The sequence below is a fragment of the Erpetoichthys calabaricus genome, chromosome 4 (assembly GCF_900747795.2).
Source record: "Erpetoichthys calabaricus chromosome 4, fErpCal1.3, whole genome shotgun sequence".
Taxonomy (NCBI): Eukaryota; Metazoa; Chordata; class Cladistia; order Polypteriformes; family Polypteridae; genus Erpetoichthys; species Erpetoichthys calabaricus.
The window spans coordinates 328,191,080-328,213,097 of NC_041397.2; the positions used below are offsets into that span (position 1 = coordinate 328,191,080).

Genomic DNA, 22,018 nt, shown 5'->3' on the forward strand with positions numbered 1-22,018 from the left:
TATGAAAACTGCAGTGATTCACCCCCTACTGAAAAAACCTGGGGTTGACCCTACTGACTTTAATAATTTCCGACCAATTTCTAATCTTCCTTTTATTTCAAAGGTTCTTGAAAAAACTGTGGCTTCCCAACTTCATCAGTATTTATCTGCTAACAGTTTATACGAACCATTCCAGTCAGGCTTCCGACGTTTTCACAGCACTGAGACGGCACTAGTTAAGATCACTAATGATCTTTTAGTGGCTGCAGACTCAGGCCTAATCACAATCCTTGTTCTTCTTGACCTCAGTGCTGCATTTGACACTGTCTGTCATTTCACCCTGCTAAAAAGGCTATCTGCACTAGGTATTTCTCACATTCCGTTAACTTGGTTTAAGTCATATCTTACAGACAGAACTCAATTCATTCAGCTGGATACATGTACCTCCACTCCCACTCCTGTAGTATCTGGGGTTCCTCAGGGTTCTGTCCTTGGCCCCTTGCTGTTTATCATTTATCTGCTTCCTTTGGGTGTCATTTTTCGTAAATGGAAGATAAACTTTCATTGTTACGCAGATGACACCCAGTTATATATTTCCACTTCACCATCTGCATCGCTTCCACCATCCTCACTTACTGATTGCCTTGCTGAGATCAAGTCTTGGTTATCTTCCAACTTCTTGCAGTTGAACTCTAATAAAACTGAGGTGCTTCTTATGGGCACGAAATCTGCAATAGCGAAGGCATCAAAGATCTCAGTAGTAATAGACAATACTTCTGTTACCTGTACTGATCAGATAAAAAGCCTTGGTGTAATTCTGGACAGCACGTTATCTTTCCAGTCTCACATCAGTTCTGTTACTCGAGCAGCTTACTTTCACCTGCGAAACATTAATCGCTTGCGTCCATTTTTGTCAAATCACTCTACTGCCATTGTAGTCAACAGTTTGGTCACCTCCCGCCTGGACTATTGCAATTCACTTCTCTTTGGTCTGCCTCAAAAGTTATTACATAAACTTCAACTTGTTCAAAATTCGGCTGCTCATATAATTACTAAAACACCCTATTCTGATCACATTACACCCGTTATTCAGCAGCTTTATTGGCTGCCAATAAAGTTTAGGGTCAACTACAAAATTTTAGTCCTTACATATAAGGCCATTCATAATCTTGCCCCCACATATCTCTCACAGCTCCTACAAGTCACTAAACCCTCTCGTATGCTCAGATCCTCTTTTTCCATTAACTTAAATAATCCACCAGCACGTCTTGTTACGATGGGATATCGCGCATTTAGCAGATCGGCACCTTCCTTATGGAACTCATTACCTGCTTATCTTAGGAATATGACTACCCTTAACCAATTTCAGGCTAATCTTAAAACTTATCTGTTCAAAATTGCTTATTCATTGTAACTGTTATTGCTGTTTTATCTGATGTTTTATTTGGATTTTAAATTTTCTAGTTATTGAATGTTTATTTTTTAACCTGATTGTACAGTGACCTTGAGTTTTTTGAAAGGCGCTTCAAATAAAATGTATTATTATTATTATTATTATTATTAAGTTAAAGGTCCTGGAGATGATGGTGTGGAGTTGGTTGCATAAACAGATTTTCTATGTGTACTTCAAGTGTGTGGACGGTGAAGAGTCCATGCTTATCACCTTTAATGACAGTAACTCACCCCCATCGGTCACCTCTTCCAGGATTCTTCTCAGGTTTGGTGATGGAAATCTCACAAACTCTTCAGCCAGTACCTCCCACAGACCAACCAGGACTGCTCTGTTCTTCTTCATCACATCACTGATGAAGGACTCCACACCTGCTGCCCTTTCAAACTCTTCTTTAGCTTTCAGTCTCTGAAAGACATTTGAGTGAGCAGATGTCCAGTTTAGAGATGACCACCGTGTGACGCATGCAGCTCTGATCATTTATACTTAACGATAACCCATCCAAATCAATATTGATTTATTTTTATAGCAGCAAAGTTCTGTACATAACAGCAAAACACAAAACAATCCAAAATCACAGCATAAAAACTAAATAAAGAAATCAAAAATCAATGAAAATACATACAGACGCAATCAGATGAAGGGAAAACAAATTGAAGGGCAGATTGTGATCGCCTGTGTAATGGGACTGGGCTCCACTGGACTAGGGGCATCTCAGCATCGAGGCCAAACACTGAGACACAGTACAGAAGACTATTCAAAAATAGAAAGTGCAGTTTATTTACTAGGACGCAAGTAAAAAGTAATTCACTGTCATGCACTTCTAAAGAACTTCTGTAAGGACACACAAAAATAAAGAAAAAGGTCTGTGCAAAAATGGGGATTACATGCAATCTTTATAATCCACCCCAAAAATGCAATTTAAGATGTAAAGACATAAAAAACAGTCTTCCTCTAGATCATTTCTTTAAACAAAAATGAGGCAAAAATATTCAAAAAGAAAAAAAAAAACACTTCTACCAAAACTGATAATTGCAGAGTTACATAAATATTTACAAAAATATGAAGCGCAAGCCAATCCTCCTTTCCAGTCTCACAAATGCTCAGTAGATCAGACACGTTCCTCGCTCTGTCAGACCAAAGCCAACCTCTGGATGTCAATGTGCCTCGTATGAATTTTTCAGGTTTTACAGCCAATCCTCCACCACGTCTGCTCCTCTAACCAATAGCGGCAGACACAGTTACATCCACTCTGCACCACATGACATGCCTGTGTGAGCCCTCAATTATCACAAGCCCTCAACTTGTTTTCTTATGCATGCACATTTGTGAACCAGCAACAAGCAAGCACACTTACAGACTCAACGATAAGTTCTAAACACTGTCTTAACTTAACAAATTATGTTGACATTCAAACTAACATACTGTATGCTGCTTCTTTCTCCAACAGTAGAAGACGACTGTGGAGATGCCAGTGCTTGAACCCAGGTGATACATGAAGCTATGTAGGCCTCAGCTAACTTCACATGTGTCCCGAAGCCTCATACCTTCACATCAACTTTATCGGTGACATACACTTGTGGTAGTTCATCCACTCACTTCTAACAATTTCATACTAAGTGCTCCTATTAAACCATTTCTTAATAAGTAAACTTTCTCCTACTGACAAACCCTGTTTAAACTACTAACTCCACAGCATGACCTGCCACACTCTCAAACTCAGAAAGGCCTTAGAAAACATCTAGGCCTTGAGCTGAGCCTTATGGGCACTAAAAGTTCCAAAACCACAGGTCAGCTATCAAAAAGGCATGGCCTCTCTTTGACATCAGACAAGAACAGTTAATAGCCAGACATTACTGTCTCAGATATCTTCAAAATCTTGAATCTGATACTGGACAAAGAAGCTCTGTGAGTTAATAGTGAGTCCAGCCATGAGGAGCCTTGTAGACCAACAGCGAAATCTGAACCTGTGTCCTGTAGCTCACTTGAAGTCACTGTACCTGAAAGGTCTCATATTACTCAGCATGTAATAAATGAGTAATGAGAAACATTAAAACACTTTCGGATGACCACTACAACACCAGCAGCCTAACCCAATAGTCTTGGAGACCTATAAAAATTAAAGTTCAGCAGGGCGGTTTTAATAAATGTAGTGAAGTCACTGGCCAAGAACCAGGGTTCATAATGTCCAGACAGTGGCTTTCAATAAAGTCATTTAAAACAAAACTCCTATTCAGTAATGACCTCACCTTCACCTGCCATTGTTACTGAAGTGAAGTCACTGACTGCAGTGGAGGATACTTCAGTAACCCTAAATTGTCAAAGTTAACCTCAGACTGAGACATGAGTTGTCTCAACTGTCTCAAGCATCACCACTAAGAAATAATGTGAAGATCCAGGTCCACAAGATGGAGACAGATAAATAAATAGACAGATAATAAGGGGGTGTCATTTTTAAAAAGTAGGGCTGCCACTGTGCCTTCTTGAAAAGAGCAGTAGTGCTTACTGACTATGTCAGCTCCTCCGTGATGTGGGTTCCTAGAAATTTAAAACTGGAGCTCCTCCATGTCAAGTCCATTGATTGTAATCGATAAATCATCAATGTGTCTTGTAACAGATGACAGATTCTTTTGTTTTCTTCTTATTCGATTACAAGTTGTTATCTGAGAACCACAGTACTAATTTGTAAACTTTATCTCCATTTGAGATCAGCCCCACTACTGATGTAAAATGTGCAGATTTAATAATTGCATTTGTGGCGTGTGCAGGTACACAGTCGGCACACAGCCTTCTGGGATCCCAGTGCTGAGTATCAGGCTGGACAGAAGAGGTGAAGGCCAAATCTGACTGCTTGTGAGCAGCCCATCAGAAAGTCCTTGATCCACACTCATACTGGCTGACTGAAGCACACCAGGTCAGGTAATTTAGTGACCAGCCGACTGGGAATAACTGTATTAAATGTCAGGCTGTAATCAATAAAGAGCATTCTAACATACTGTACTGTATGTCTCCTTCTCCAGAATGGTGTGGAGAGCACTGATAATGGCATCCTCTGTGGGTGTTTTGGTGTTACATCAGAGTTAGGGGAGGACGTGTCTGATGTTCCTCAGATCCAACTCTTCAGAGAACTTTTATAATGATGGCCATGAGTGCCATTGTTCAGTAATCATTTAGACAGATGATGACCAACTGCTTTAGGCACTGGGATGATTGTGTACGTCTTTAGGCAGAAGAGAGATGATGGACTGGGACAGGGACAAGCTGGAAATGTTGGCAAAGACCTCTGCTAGATGGTAGGGACAGCCCCTTAGCACCCTTCAAAGTATTCACCTGGGCCAGCAGCCTTCCATTCATTTACTCTTCTGAACACTCAACTTACATTCCATGCTTGCACAGTGAGTACGTGGTTAGTGGTGACTTTTGAAGGTGTTACTTCAGTCTCTGTTCCTTGTGCCTTGGGTGAAGAAGCAGTTGAGCTCCCCTGCCAGTGAGGCACTGCTGCCTGTGGATGGTTTAATGTTGTCCTTAAAGCTGGTAATGTGTTGAATGTCCTAACACCCTTGATGTGAATCATTGTTAAAGAGGTAGTCCACGATTTTCTGCTTGTATGCCTCTTTAGCGTTTTTAGTTTGTTGGACCTCCTTTGTCATCCAAGGTCTCCTGTTTGGGAAAACCTTGTTACACTTATCAATGGTGACATTTTCAACAGAGGTCTTGACATAGATGACTACAGCTGAAGTGCCTTCCTCTGTATCTTGACTGGCAGAGAAGTCCAATTTGTACTTTGGAAACAGTCCTGCAGTTGGGATGAAGGTCCATTAGACCAGGTCATGATGGTTCTGATGGAAGGTTTTTCATTTTAACAAATGGTCTGTAAGCTGGGAGTAGACACAGAGGCATATGATCAGACCATCCAAGGTACAAAAGGGGAAATTCTCTGTAGCCTTTCCTAGCATTAGAATTAAAATTACCGGCTATGATCAAAGCCCCATCAGCGTAAGATTTCGGCTGTTAATAATGCTAATATCGGTTAACAAATAGCCAAGTGCTACATTAGCATTTCTTTCTGTTGCATGGAATGTATACAGCTGTAGCGATAACAGTGGTAAGTAAAAGAGTCCGCACCTTAGCGTGAGAAACTCCAGATCAGGGAACAGTGCTGGTCAATACCAGCTGTGTTATACACCAGTCACTGCTGACATAAATACACAACCTCCTCCACTCTTCTTACCAAGATCCTTGTTTCAATTGTTACGATGGCATGAAGGACCCCTAGCTTAATCATTGTGCAGGGCATACTTGCTGTAGCCAGGCTTCACTGATAATTACCACACAGCTGTCTCGAATGAGTGACAATGACAAATTTAGTCATATTTTGTTCATTTTGTTAGGAAGTGATCTTATGTTGGTGATGAAGATGCTGGGAAGGGGTGGCTCATAAGAAGCTCACTTTAGCTTTGTTAGAAGGCCAGCTTGACATCCGTTCTTTTGTCTTCTATCTCTGATCTGTCTTCAATGCCTTCTGGATGATATTGTGAACCACAGATACTCTGGCTACCTTCTCTGAGATCCAGCGCTTTGAGGACTGGAAAGTGCTTGTATAAGAGTACTGATGTGTTGTTCCAGTGCCTAATAGTTCTTCATGGCTGCATACGACATTTGCTTCTTCTATGTTACAATTAAGTCTGACACATCCCGCAGGTGTCTCCACTAGTGATATCATACTGTCAAAAGTGAGATTGTGAGTAATGCAAGCAGACAAGGCACCCAAACCAGTTGAAGGAGACATCAACATCACCCCGGCCCAAGTAAAAGCCCCACTTCACTTGTCCTGTTTTCAATGCCATTTCTTCCTATGTGGCAAAAATGGTCAAAAACACAGTACTCTGGCAGGAAGGGGAGAGTTCCAGAAAGTTCAAGGGTGGCAATACTCCCAAAGAGTATAATTGTTAGGGAAGAAATCCTTAAATGTATATATTACATATCATAAGTAGTGTAGTATGATCATAATGAATATTGACTAATGTACCCCAAGGAAAGAAAAATAAAATCAAAACTATTAGTAACAAGCAGTAATGAAGAAAGATAAGCGGCATATGGACAAACATGATGGCGTGTTGACATTTGGAAATTAATTATCCACTCCTAGAAATGTTGGTTCTTTAATGGCATTTCATGGCTCTTAACTGGGTGTATGGTTCATCATAGAACTACTGCTTGACAAAGCTCCACTTCTTTCTGACAAAGGATCATTTGCATATGAAGCTGACTCTTTGTGCTTTGAAATATGTAGAAAAAAAGATGAAACCTTTAATGTATGGTAGGCAGGACACTAACAGATTAAGAAAACCTGCTGTTGTTGTTGTACGCAGCCAGAATAGTTTTAAAATCATGAGCCATTGGTATTTCACAAATCAGTTACCATGTGTTCATGGTTATTTAGTGTATGGAGCCTTTAATGTACCTAAACAAATGAAAGTTCTTTCTGGAATCTTCATGTGGACGGGTCTTTTGGGAGCCAAAAATGGTTCCCTATGGCATCGCTCTGAAGAACCACTCTGGCCTCTTTATTTTTAAGTATTTTATTACTTGATTTGTTTAATGTCTCGTCAATAAATTTACTCTTTAGAACAAAAAATGCGAACGCTTTAAGCAATCTAAAACTTTGTGACAAGTTAAAAACCTCCAACCAAAGTTTGCAAAGTAACAATACGAATGAACCTTCAAACAATTAGCAGCTACATAGGACAGAAGCTGATATCTTTTGTGTTTAACATCCTGTGCAAGCACCTTCATGACTCTGGGTATTACGTGCACCTGAAAAATACGGTCAAGAAAGAGAAAGAGCAACTGAAGGTAAAGCCAATGTTGTGCTTCAGTCAGAGGAAGGTCTCGGTGGACATAGTGGAGGCAAAAATGGAGACAGAAGAAGGAAGGCCCTCTAAGTGATGGGGGCAACCACATTAGCATGTCCACATCTGGTTGTGACCTAGATCCTAGTCTAGGGAGTGAGAAGAGTGACACTGGTAGAGGGTGGTCTCAGGAGGTCACAAAGTGCACCAAATAAAAGAATATATAGAGAAAGATAAGGAGCTGAGGAAGGTAATAATCAAGTTAGCAGAGTACACAAACTATTCACCCATAGCAAGCATATACGTAAGAATACATAAGAAATTTGACACACAACAGGAGACCACTTAGTCCATTGAGCTCGTTTGTTCAGCTAATAGTTAAACTGTCCCAAAATTTCATCCAGATGCTTCTTAAAGGTTGTCAAGGTTTCTCCTTCAACTCTATGTCTTGGTAGTTTGTTCCAGAGTCCCACCAAAGTCCTTCCTGGCTTCAGTGTTAAACGCACTACTCCTTAATTTCCATTGATGTCCTCAAGTAGGTCATTCACCCTTAAGCTGTTGCTGGATCTAATTTATCAATGGCTTTGAGGATTTTAAAGACCAGGATTAGGTCCCCACGTAATCTCCTCTGTATGAGAGTAAAAAGGTTTAAGCACCAACAATCTCCTGCTGACGATACAACCCTGCTAGCTGAAAACAAGAAGGATCGCAAACATCTGATCATGAAAGAAGAAAGTGAGAAGGTTGAACTGTGCTTGAATATTAAGAAGACAAAGTTCATGAAAACAGCAAAAAATGTGAACGTCAATATGAAGATCAGCAATGAAGAAATCAAGATGGCTGAAGAATTCATCTTTCTTAGCTATAAAATTGACTGAGATGGCAAATGCACTCCTGGGATTAAGAGGTGGCTGGCACTTAGAAGATATTCAATGGTCAGTATGAACAACATATGGAAGATCAAAGACATCAGCCTGGCAACTAAATGTAGATTGGTCAATGCTATCATTTTCCCAATAGCAACAAATGGCTGCAAACTCTGGATGCTGAGAAAGGCAGACAAGTAAAGAATTGATGAATTTGAGCTGTGGTGCTGGAGATGTCTGTTACACATTCTTAGAGCAACCATATTAACAAACCAAGTAGCTCTGGAACAGATCAAAGTGAAACTTTCACTAGAGGTCAAGATAACAAAGCAAGAGCTCTTCTACTTTGGTCACATCATTCAAAACAGGATGCTTGAGAAGGACGTCATGCTGGGAATGGTCATTGGCATAAGAGGAAGAGGCTGCCCAAGAACTCGCTGGCTAGACATCATCAAGAAAGATACTGGAGTGAAAATAGCAGAACTGAAAGAAGCCATGAAATATCAATAGACATGGACAGCATTGATCCAGAGAGTGGCTGAGAGTCGTACTCGACTGAATGGATAAAACAAAAGAAAACTTAGAGAGTCAAGGCTGGGTGGCTGTCAAAAAACAGGGCCTGTTAAAGCCCAATGAAGAGTGATTTTGGACTATACAAGAGATACATTGTTGTTGTTAAAATTAACTAATGGAGACACAAATGCAATAAATACTTTTAATACACTAAAGTCAGAATCAAATGAGCACAAGCAGCTGATGTACATGAAGCATTTAATAAGTTCAGCCATTAAATTCTCAGTTAGCGAGTTCATGTCCATCTTTGTTAAAGGTGCCTTTGTAAAAGAAGGAGTAGCCATACAGAATATAGTGGATGGCAGTAAATAAATCTAATCTTCTATGGCCAAGTAATTCACATGTCATAATACTACAAGGGGCAGAAAACAGAGACAAGAGCCATGTAACAGATACTAGCTTTGGTTTAGACAGACATTCAAACAGTAAATCTAAATAAAGTATAAAAATGAGGCAGATACAATGGCAAACTTTTACATTTTTCTTCATAGGAGCAAACTTCCTGGAGGTCTACTGTACATCTACAAGCAATGCCAAGCAATTCAACCACCTTGATCAAGTGGCTGAACATGAGGAGGAGGAAGAGAAACAGCGACGCAGGAGGAGACTTTAAAAGGGAAGAGACAAGCAGATGACATATTTGACAGAAGTCCAGAAAAAAGTCAAATTACAACAAGGAAACAAACACATCTTAGAATTCTCTGAAGTTCAAAGCCAAAGTTAACGATGTACAGCCTGAAATACTGCCATTCTTCTAAAGAAATTTTAATTGTCAATAATTCTCGATTCCTCACATCATAATTTGCTCAACTGTGGTAAGTTTCTTTGAAAAAATGTCACAAGTATGAAACATCCCAGAAAGCCTTTGAGATAGAATTGCACCTACAGGAATCTCAAGTTCAAATGACAGCACAGAGTCTGGATAAGGAAATATGGCTGTCCACGTGAACATGGATTTAAACTTATTGTAGGACTCTTGAGCCAAGTGTGTCCTAAAAAATTCTGGGAAATTTCTTAGTAAGAGTAGTTATGGGACAAATGATGGTACTGAAATTTATGATAAATTTATAATAATAATTAGCAAAACTAATAAATCTTTACACCTCAAATACTTTAAGAACAGTAGAGACTTTGATGGATCCACTCTTAAGCTTAACTGGTTGGTTTTGCACCCCAAAAAATAACTTAAGTCCTGTAATGCTCAATTTGTTTATTTTGAGAAACAAATGTATTTCTCCATAGACATGAGAGGACTTCCTTAATGTGAATGATGTGCTGCTCAACATTGTTAAAAAAATTAAAATATCAATATACGGTAGACGAGCATGTAATGAATGTCTAAAAATCTCATTTATAAACGACTGGAAAACAGCTGGTGCCTCAGGTAAACCATAAAGTATGCTGAGATATTCTGAATGTCCTGTGGTGCTATCACATCCTGCTTTCCATCCGTCTTCTGGTAAGTCCATACCAAGTGATAGGCACTATACAAGTCTAATTTAGTAAAAAAAAGGTACTAGCAATTATTTGTTTTAGAAAAAATAAACTAGCAAAAGTGGTTAGCGATTCTTAACAGTTATCTTATTCAGCTCACTTTAATAAATAGAGGGTTGTAAGGTACCATCCTTTTTTAGAGAGTTACCAGGTGGTCAAATAAAAGCTATTGTGATGTTTTCAGGAATGCAGTCTTCCATGGCTTTGGATTCTTGGCAGTGATTGTCATTTTCCTTTTCCAATGAGGAATACAGTCAATCATTTTTTATTGAGTGCAGTTCTCAAAACAAAACACTCCCCAAGATATTCATTTGTTTGTGTTCCAGTTGATCATGGATGTCTGAAGGTTAAGCCAGACTCAAATATGTGCAATTTAGTTATTCAAAATGGAGAGACCCAGTTAGAGAGAAAGTGCTGTAGTGTCAGTGTCTGCAATTCCTTTACCAATAGGGGCCACGTCTACAGGCAAAATGTGTAATGTCATCTTCAGGAATGTCTAATTGGTCCACCAAAGTAGAACTAAGAAAGTCCTCTGCAGAGTTAAAGTACACTAATACCTGAACATATATGTTGATGCATACAGGTACCATTAAATTGATTTTTACTTGTACTGCAGAAAAAGATGGGAGCATTCCTCAGTAACTTTGGACAATTCATTTTGAAATGCTTGGACTCACCACAATAAAAACAAAGCCCTTGTCTCAACCACTTGAATGTCTTCCTTTCAGTTTTTTTCCTCCTATCGTCTTCACAGTTGTTTTTCTCAGATCACACACATTGTCCAGTTTACCCTCATCTAACATTTTAGAGGAGCACTGATTACATTTGATACTATCTTCACAATAAGTATTTCTGTTATTTAGGTCTTATTATTCAGTAGTGCTCAGCAGACAGCTCTTATAAATCTACCTTATTTTGATTAAGCTCAGAGTCTGAATGTAATGTTCCAAGTTCACGTTCTGCCATTTCAAAGGATGAGACAGGGCAGTACAAAAGTTCCGGCACCGCCGAGAGTGGCAGCCTTTTCAGCAGCTCCATGTATGACTGTATATGTATGTGTACTTTTCTACTTTTATTTACCTATTTTTATTTATTGATCACTCCTATCACTTTCTTTTATGTGGATTCATTCCCTGGATACACTCACTTTTACAACGTGGGCATGGATTTTTACACGCCGAGACTTGTCTATTCAAGTACTCAACTTAGAGCGCTGAGAATAAATGCCAGTATCGGTGTGGTTCCCTATTTACCCGACGAGGTAAGAAGGCGGTATCATGGCAGCAGAGCTGGCACTAAGCTAAAAATGAAGCGGCTTGCGAGAAAGTGGCGTTTTAAGCCTTCGGTGCCTTCTGTGATTCTGGGGAATGTGAACTCACTACCAAATAAGATCGACGAACTGGCTGCACTGGTGAAAAATGTCAGAACCTACAGAGAATGCAGTTTGTTGTGCTTTTGCGAAACGTGGCTAACTACCACCATCCCAGATGCTAACGTGGAGCTACCCGGGTTTAGCACAGTTAGAGCGGACAGAGATGCAAGTACCTGTGGGAAGCACAAAGGAGGAGGACTCGCTCTCTATGTTAATACAAGATGGTGCAACTCTGGACATGTTAACGTCAAAATCTCCACTTGCTGCAGGGACATCGAACTGTTGGCCGTACGTTTGCGTCCCTATTATTTGCCCAGAGAGTTTGGACACGTCATTGTTGTCATCGTGTACATCCCTCCTCGGGCGGATGTGGAGACAGCGAGTGACATCATCCATTCTGCTGTTGCTAAGTTACAAACGCAGCACCCCGAGGCACTTGTGCTAATCGCTGGAGACTTTAACCATGTGACGCTGGACAAAACATTACCTGCATTCTCCCAGTATGTGGACTGTAACACCCAGGAAATAAGACTATTGACTTACTGTATGCAAATGTTAAAGACGCATACAGCTCCACCCCGCTGCATGCGCTTGGGAAAGCAGATCATAATCTGGTTCTGCTTCAACCTCACTACAAACCAAAAGTGAGAGTCCTACCTACAACTACACGATCATTCAGGAAGTGAACCCCGGAGGCAGAGAAGGCTCTGAGACAATGCTTTGGAACTACAGACTGGGATATCCTGCAGGGATCACATAGTGAGAACATTCAGGAAGTTGTTGACTGCACTACTGACTACATCAACTTCTGTATGGACACTTTAGTTCCAGTAAGAACTGTACGCTGCTATGCTAACAACAAGCCATGGATTACAAGTGACATCAAGGGCCTTTTGAATCAGAAGAAAAGAGCCTTTAAAGACGGTGATCAGCATGAGCTCAAGTGTGTGCAGAAGGAACTCCGAGTCTAACTCAGGGCAGCGAAGGAGCAGTACAGGAGAAAGCTGGAGCAGAAGTTGCAGAATAACAGCATGAAGGAAGTGTGGGATGGGATGAAGATCATCACTGGCTGCAGCTCGAAGCGGGGTACCACCATCGAGAGAGACGTGAAGAGAGCAAACCAAATGAACAACTTCTTTAACAGGTTTGACCACCCTAACCCACTCTCACTCTCACCTCGGAGTACTGCACCCTCCACACATCCTTCTGCTGATACCAGCATAGGAGAGACATCCTCACCCATAATTACAACAGTGCAGGTGAGCAGAGAGCTGAGGAGACTCCGTGCCAGCAAAGCAGCGGGTCCAGATGGAGTATCGCCATGACTGCTGAAGGTCTGTGCATTGGAGCTGGGGGGTCCTCTACAGCGCATCTTCAACCTGAGCCTGGAACAGGGGAGAGTCCCGAGGCTTTGGAAAACATCTTGCATCACCCCAGTCCCAAAGGTATCACGTCCTAGTGAGCTGAATGACTTCCGGCCTGTTGCTCTGACGTCACATGTGAGGAAGACCATGGAGAGGCTGCTGCTTCACCACCTGAGGCCACAGGTTCAACACGCCCTCGACCCTCTGCAGTTTGCATATCAGGAGAAGGTGGGAGCGGAGGATGCCATCATCTATATGCTACACTGATCCCTCTCTCACTTGGACAGAGGCAGTGGTGCTGTAAGAATTATGTTTCTAGACTTCTCTAGCGCCTTCAACACAATCCAACCTCTGCTCCTTAGGGACAAGCTGACAGAGATGGGAGTAGATTCATACCTGGTGGCATGGATCATGGACTATCTTAAAGACAGACCTCAGTATGTGCGTCTTGGGAACTGCAGGTCTGACATTGTGGTCAGCAACACAGGAGCGCCACAGGGGACTGTACTTTCTCCGATCCTGTTCAGCCTATATACATCGGACTTCCAATACAACTCGGAGTCCTGCCACGTGCAAAAGTTCGCTGACGACACTACTATCGTGGGCTGTATCAGGAATGGGCAGGAGGAGGAGTATAGGGACCTAATCAATGACTTTGTTAAATGGTGCGACTCAAACCACCTACAACTGAACACCAGCAAAACCAAGGAGCTGGTGGTGGATTTTAGGAGGCCCAGACCCCTCATGGACCCTGTGATCATCAGAGGTGACTGTGTGCAGAGGGTACAGACCTATAAATATCTGGGAGTGCAGCTGGATGATAAATTAGACTGGACTGCCAAAACTGATGCTCTGTGCAAGAAAGGACAGAGCCGGTTATACTTCCTTAGAAGACTGGCATCCTTCAACATCTGCAATAACATGCTGCAGATGTTCTATCAGACAGTTGTGGCGAGCGCCATCTTCTACACGGTGGTGTGCTGGGGAGGCAGCATTAAGAAGAAAGACACCTCACGCCTGGACAAACTGGTGAGGAAGGCAGGCTCTATTGTTGGCATGGAGCTGGACAGTTTGAAATGTGTGGCAGAGCGATGGGCGCTCAGCAGGCTCCTATCAATCATGGAGAATCCACTGCATCCACTGAACAGGATCATCTCCAGACAGAGGAGCAGCTTCAGCGACAGACTGCTGTCACCGTTCTGCTCCACTGACAGACTGAGAAGATCGTTCCTCCCCCAAACTATGCGACTCTTCAATTCCACCCGGGGGGGGGGTAAACATTAACATTATACAAAGTTATTGTCTGTTTTTACCTGCATTGTTATCACTCTTTAATTTAATATTGTTTTTTGTATCAGTAAGGTGCTGCTGGAGTATGTGAATTTCCCCTTGGGATTAATAAAGTATCTATCTATCTATCTATCTATCTATCTATCTATCTATCTATCTATCTATCTATCTATCTATCTATCTATCTATCTATCTATCTATCTATCTATCTATCTATCTATCTATCTATCTATCTATCTATCTATCTATCTAAAAGGAGCCAGGACCAGGATGTGTAGACAAACTCAGATACACATGCCAGAGCCAAGAAATAATAAAGTTAAAACAGTACTGAAGGGCCTAACCCAAAATGTTAACCAGGTAATCAATGTCACATGTATAGGTTTATTGTCAAAGGACACACCATTACCCAAGGCAAAACGTTGATTTGAACATCCACAAACTTGGACAGCAATTTAACCTGCAATGCTAGTTTGCATATTGTCACCCCAGTGCCAATGCACAGCTCAATTTCCTGGACTGCTGTCCCAAAAAACAAGTAGTTGTATCTTAGCAATGACTCTTTCAAGAAAGTGACTCTCAATAAACAAAATGGTGTTATTTTCAATTATACAACATAATGATAAACAAAATAAACAATAGGCTGAAACAATAAAGCAGCAACAAATAAAACTTATCAAAGAATTGTCATAAGTTCAAAACCAAAGTTACAAATGATTAGAACATACTTGTTTATCCTAAGAAAGTCTTCTCAAATATCAGCTATCATGACAGACATCTGATGAAATTTCCTAATCTATCTTCAGCTGATTTCTACAGGTTCACAGTGGAGTCCATCTTTACTGGCTGCATCACTTTCAAGGATGGCACCTGCTGAGCCCAGGGCCACAGGGCACCACAGAGGGTGGTTTAGGGCAAATGCATTACATGCAAATAGTATCATCAAAGAAGTCAGCCATCCAGCATGGCTACCTTGTAGGACTTTTATTACTCTCACTAGTAGATTCAAGGAGGACCATTTTTAAGTACAACCTTAAGGCTACTCAACAGCCTCCCAAATGGACCACTGCATGAGTCAGCCTGATTTGTGTTGTATATGGATCATCTGCTGTTGTATTTATTGTCTGATATTAATACTGTGTTGTCATCTCTAGTCTGGATGACACGTGGTAAGTATACAAGATGATAAACCTGGCATTGAACTGACACTTGGGCAAATATGTGGCAGAGGAAATTCAATGTATTTAAATGTAAGGCTTGACCTTCACACCTGTTCTGTTGCCAGTCCTGTCACCGCCAGTCACATGTATATTCAGCTCTCCTCATACTCATCTGATCTCTAGCTACAGTGTTACAAGACCACAAACCAGTTAAACCAGTAACAAGGGGACAATTCACCTGTGCCTCCTCATTTGTGAGGATCTGCTTGGTGACCAGGCTCTTCAGGACGCTGCTGATATCCAAGTTCATCACATAGGCCAGCTGGGGCTTGTAGTGCTCGGTAATCTTGGTGAGATCTTCAGAAGGGAATTCTTTAATAACTTTAGAAAACTTCAGAGTCAAACCTATTTTGACACGAAAAGAGAAAGAAAATAAGAAATCAGTGCTGTGTTCATGGCTAACAAAAGTGAACAAGTCCCTGTAATTCAAACCTTTCCACTTCTGTCTTAGTTAACCCTGTGGCAGACGTCTGGAACTCCACAGCTTCACTGACCTCCTTTGGCCTGCACTGTGGCCCTCTCTGACCTTCCAGACATTGCTCATTACACTGGCTGACATGTCTGATTGGACAAAGAGCCTCCAAAGAACAGAGAATAGAAATCCGCCATGGCAATGGTCCACAATTAACTTGGAAGGCTTTCATTGCAGTTCAAATCTCTTGTTAGAATTCTGTGGTTTTTCACCCATTGATAACAGAGCAGTTTTTCATTGACACCATTTCATTTGAAATATTACATTATTATTTTCTGATTTATTTTCGTATGGTGCTCGTCACGGAGTGCAGACACAGACCACTGTGACACATTCTCAGATAAAATGCAAAACAAGCTTTACAAATTGCATAATGAGAAACCTGAGTGGCCACGGTCAATTGTAAGAGAAAGTGAAAGATAAAGTCAGATACAGTCAGAGACCTGGAGACCTCGGTCAACAAGCCACCCACTGACTGCTGGTCATTCTACAGTAGTCTGTCCTGGCCATCCAATCTATGGACAGAATCTTCCTTTCCAATGATTCCACTGTTCCCAGTATTTCAGATGTCTTTCTATGGGCAGGAGAAAAACTTGGCAGCAGAGCAGTGGCACCAAGGCAGGGAAGCAGAAATGAGGTGAGTTAGTAATAATTTACAAATATTGCATTACTTTCTGTACAAATGACTAACAAAAAGAGACACAGTGCACATAACTAATCAGCAGCTCTAGTCAGGGGATGCTGGACTAAAGTCATGGTTCGTCGTCTGGTAACAAAGGGGCATCTTATATTAGCAGCAGATTAGTCCACAGCTTCAGGGCCTTCTAACTAAAAGCTCAACCTCCCACTATTATTTTATAAATCCTTGGAATCATAAGTAGGCTGGCATCATGATATCTCGGTATATGCTCGGGTTTATAAGTAATGCTACGTTCAGATATGTAAGCAGGGCTTCAGCCATTTAAGGCTTTATATGTTAAAAGGAGGACTGTGTGATCTGCCCTAAACTTAACACTAGAATTACCAGATCCTACGAAAAAACTTGTAGATTCGGCCCACCTTAAATCCCTTCGCACCTCTCCGTCAGCGTCTTTTGTCCTGTAAATGTGCCGATAAAGACAAGCAGCAAGCAGCCTGCTATTCCATCCCCCACCGCTGCAGACCGTGCACAAAGTTGTCCCAGCTCAGGTCTTGATTGATTATCTGGGAGTGAAGTGCTGGTATTTTAGAGTGCAAATAATAGATCGTTATTTGGAACACATGCATTTCATGTGTGTTCTGTTTCTGCAATAATCTGTGTAAACACATTGTTAAAACAGAAACGTTTTTAGTAGTAAATGACAAAATGTTGGCATAAACTATATAATGTATGAAGCCTGAAGTTCAAAGATCAAATAAACACTTTCACAGAAGGTTCAAGGCCGCTATAACAGCTTCTGTGGCGTAGTGGTAAGAATTGCTGACTTGTAATCAAGAGTCCCCGGTTCAATCCCCACTGCCACCTATATTTGCTGTTTTCAGTAGTCTTTTTGTTAATATTATACAGTACACACATACATTTGGTTTGCGTCTGTAACAGACGGTGTACATTTATAGTACTGTACTTGTAAAAGTTACCGTTTTTTTTTTTTTCACTTTTATTCTCTCAGTCAAAAACATGATACATACTACCACCCTAGGGATCTGACGCCGTTAGTTTTTATTTGAAACTGGAAATAACTGTAGATGTGAGTGGTGTTTTGAGGCAAAGGAACTGGACATTCTCTGATCTGGAGGGATAAAAGCTGACTCACAAACGCTGGTGAATCTGCCTTCTTCTTATCTCACCGTCACTTGATTTTTTTTTATTTACTTTTATTGAGTGTTCCTGCTCACGCTGAATTAGTATGCACCTTATGGTCTATGATGTCAAAGCCACACAAAAAACAGAGACATAGGTATATATGATATTTGGAATAACTCATTTTATGACCTGTATAGTACATTTCGGAAAACATTGTGGCACGGATGCAACGTTATTCATATTATTCATATTTATTTGCATAACATCTTGCGCTTGTAATCAGTGACCGCATGTGTTTTTTTTCCCCGATCTTGCCAGTCCCCACATGTTGTCACGTTTATGTTTCGCATAAGCTATTAAATTCAACAGAATTAAAAGTGTTTTGCTCCTGATTTTCTTTTGTATTCAATGTCTGGTGCATCACGTTGCAGTGTCCAACAGTAGTCAGCAAGCATTGACAGATTCCAGTTGCCCTGGTATTGTTTCTCCATCGTAGCAATGTCCTGGTGAAACCTTTCACCGTGTTTGTCACTGACAGCACCGAGATTTGCGGGGAAGAAGTCCAAGTGTGAGTGGAGGAAATAAATCTTGAGTGACATGTTGCACTTCATTGTCTTGTATGCTTTCAGAAGTTTGTCTACCAGCTGAATGGAGTTTGGGGCTCTTTAATTGCCCAGAAAATTGTTAACAACGTCTTTGAAGGCTTTCCAGGCAATTTTTTCTGGCCCAAGTAACAGATCTTCAAACCGCTTGTCACTCATAACATGTCTGATCTGGGGGCCAACAAAAATGCCCTCTTTGATTTTGGCGTCAGTTATTCTTGGGAACATCTGTCTTAAATAACAAAAACCTTCGCCTTCCTTGTTCAGTGCTTTCACAAAGTTCTTCATGAGTCCCAGTTTTATGTGAAGAGGAGGCAAAAATATCTTTACCAGGTCGACAAGCGATTCATGTGCCACATTTTTCTGTCCTGGAACTAACTTTTTACGAAGTGGCCAGTTCTGTCAAGAATAGTGCGACTCTTTGGCACGGCTGTCCCATTCACAGATGAAACAACAGTACTTTGTATATCCGAGCTGCAGTCCTAGTAGCAGAGCAACGACTGTAAGATCTCCACAGATATTCCAGTTGTACATGCTATACTGGACGTGTTTCAGCAACAGTTCCATATTCTCATACGTTTCTTTCATGTATGCTGCATAGCCAACAGGTACTGAAGGATAAACATTGCCATTGTGTAGCAGAACAGCTTTCAGGCTTAACAAATCAATGAAGAGACGCCACTCTTCCGGGTTGTGATCACAACCCAAGACCGAGAACAATCCTTCAATGTCACACCAGAAACAGAGAATGTCAACTTGTGTGAAAAGTCGTTGAAATCATTCAATTCGAACTGTGTTATCAGATGTCGATCACCTGATGAGCACGATTCAAAATCCAGGTCAATGTCACTGTCAGTACCCTGCATTGCAGTTTCTTCATCTGGTTCATCTAAGGTCCAATCCTCTGGTGGTTTCGAATTGGAAGACTGTCGTCATGTGGCATAGGTCTCATTGCTGAAGGCAGAATAGGATATTCAATTGACTTCTTCTTTTTGGCAGAGAAACCAGACACATTAGTCAAACAGAAGTAACAGTTCGTCACATGGTCTTTCTGTTCTCGCCATATCATGGGAACAGCAAACGGCATCGTCTTTCGAATGCCTCTGAGCCAGGCTCTCAGACTGACAGCACATGTCTCACAGCAAATGTGAGGCGGCCATTCCTTGTCTTGATCACCAGTTTTGCAGCTGAAATACAGATGAGAAGCTTTCTTCACAAGAGCAGTCATCCAACATCTCTGAGGTGCAAGTGTATATTCACCACAGATATGTATTGCGGCTGTTACAATGTCACAGGTGTCGGGTCACACTTATAGATAATCTAACTTAGACACCATTAAAATATCCGACTACGCCACCCAGTTTTATTAAGAGATTGGGAACTCCTGAAATTTACCAATAATAGCACACAGGTTTCTTTAAATTGGGCGGTGAGTAAACACACAATGAAAGACACAACAGTAATTTCTGGAAAAGGCAACAGTAAGTTCTATTGTACAAGACAATATAAGGTACATTAAAAAGATAAACGAACATAACAGAACCTAAACATATCAGGAATTAATTTCCTTTTTTGTAAAAGGAAAATACACAGTCCACACTCTAAAAGTCCGTAAAAACAAGAATTGGTGGATACAACCTTTAGTGGTGCAGAGTCCAGTTTGGGCACGGTGTTACCCCAACACTAAATTGTTCATGGATGCACTCTGTTCCCCGGCAGAAGTGTCAAATTGTTGACTCCCTGTCAGCGTCTTTTCGTTGTTCCTTTTTCTTCCACTCTGGGCTCCTTGTGTGGCTGGGACCTAGGCACGCCTCATTCCTCGTCTGTCAGCTTCGCTTGGTCCTCTCATGCGGCTTCCCTCTTTCGCTGGACCCACAACTGGCGTCTCTTTGTGGAGCTGTCTCTTCCTCCCTGGAAGTAAATGTTGCCGTCCTTGTGCCTCACGTCATGCCAGCCAGGTACCCTTGTCTGCCTGTGAGCCCCTGTGCCCTGTCCGAGTGTCTTGGCAGCGTTTCCTGTGGGTTTTCCCTCCTGCCTTCTGCTGGCCAGCAGTTTATATTTACTTCACCCCTCTGTTGTCAGTCCTGGACAAACAGTTTAATCCATGGCACATCTAAATTGCCTGGGTTTAACAATTAATAAAAACACAAACAAAATGTATGGTTACCAAACATTAATAAGTACAGATATGCTGATTAGAAACCAATATTTCCAAGCCAGGTAAATACAGACATTCTACCAAGGTCAGACTTCAAAGCAGTGATTCTCTTGCAGGACAGCAAATACCATTAATAAGTACAGATAGCCTTTTAACTTCTCAACCCCCCTAGTCCCAACAGTGGGTGCCTAATGGAACCACCCAGTGCACAAAAAAAATGTAAAAGTGTCCCCCTCTGACACAACATTGACGAGACATAATGCCCGATACCAAAACGTCTAGAGCATCAAGCTTACTTACTGTTATATTGCTACAGATACTATACTTTACTATACTGATACTCTACATACACACTGACTATCTATATTAACCAAATGAGCAGGATCAGTGTATGCAGGCCACCTTTATAGCATGCTGAGACAGCGTCAAGCTCATTCAGACCGGCCCAGGATGTCAACTTCCACAGAACATGGCTGGACATGCCCAGGTTGCACAAACCGTTGTTGATAAGTCTCTTACGGGAGCGAAAATGTTTGGATACAAATATAAGAAAAAATAATGACAAAATTGAAACGGTGCGTGATGGGTAAATTTTGATGTGATATTCATGATTAGCACCCAAAAATCTATAAGAAACACCCAACAATGTTCAAGAAGCAAAAACTTTGTTGTGCAGTGTTATTTCCACTCTAAAACTCCAGCACTTCACTCCTAGATAATTAAAGCATGACCTCAGAGAACTTTGTGCACGTTCTGCGGTGATGGGGGGATGGGATACCAGGCTGCTTGCTGCTTGTCTTTATCTGCACATTTACAGGACAAAAGACGCTGACGGAGTGGTGCGATTGGATTTAAGGTGGGCCGGATCTACGAGTTTTTTCGTAGGCTCTGATAATTCTAGTGTTAAGCGGGAGTCAGTGTAAAGACCTGGGAACTGGAGTCATGTGTTTAGACTTTCTGGGTTTTGTTTTAATTCTTGCAGCAGCATTTTGAATGAACTGAAAGCTTCATAAAGAACAATTTGAAAAGCCATTGAATAATGAATGCATGAGCCTAGTTGGAAACACACCTTAATTTTCTGAATTTAAGATTGAAAAACCATCATTTAAATAGTTTTGTAATATGAATTTTAAAAGACATGACAGTGTGAAAAATAGTGCATAAATTATATTAAACCAATAGTAATTCTAACTGAGTTAAAAAGTAACAGAATGTTCTTATGGTTTCACCATTCCCCTCAATGACTAACATTTCTCTTTTCCTGTTTTCAGAGACAAGTTGTACTCATTCATCCTTCTTTTAAGTCACTTACACAATTAATTAAGAATACTATTGGAGAAATGTCATTTGGTCTAACAATACATGAGATTATTATTTTTGTTGTTTCTTATTATTTTAGAATAGTAGTCTGAGCGAGCTTTAAAGAGAGCTTTTTTATATTTGTAAGAGCTGTAGAAGAAGAATGTTCTCCTCAGTACCATGTATTTTGTGTGTTTAGTAAATTAGAATCTTTATAATAACTATTTTGTAATTTGCCAGTGAG

General features: G+C 41.0%; 2 protein-coding genes and 1 long non-coding RNA gene across 5 annotated transcripts in view; 2 read left to right on the forward strand and 1 right to left on the reverse strand.

Annotated features, from left to right (window-relative positions):
- The window catches only part of LOC114643553 (protein NLRC5-like), a 5,922,889-nt gene that overhangs the window by 3,735,645 nt on the left and 2,165,226 nt on the right, over nt 1-22,018 (forward strand). The gene's annotated exons all lie outside the window — the stretch shown is intronic.
- LOC114641960 (NACHT, LRR and PYD domains-containing protein 3-like) overlaps nt 1-22,018 on the reverse strand; it is a 592,098-nt gene that overhangs the window by 467,597 nt on the left and 102,483 nt on the right. For 2 of the 3 annotated variants that reach the window (XM_051925832.1, XM_051925831.1), the window contains exons 9-10: nt 15,639-15,805; nt 1,663-1,837 (exon numbers count right to left, since the gene is read on the reverse strand). In XM_051925832.1, coding sequence (XP_051781792.1) covers nt 1,663-1,837; nt 15,639-15,805 — 342 coding nt within the window. The remainder of the gene's footprint in view (nt 1-1,662; nt 1,838-15,638; nt 15,806-22,018) is intronic. The other variant, XM_051925833.1, reaches the window with a different exon arrangement.
- Nucleotides 1-22,018, forward strand: part of LOC127527388 (uncharacterized) — a 236,632-nt gene that overhangs the window by 45,546 nt on the left and 169,068 nt on the right. The window lies entirely within an intron of this gene.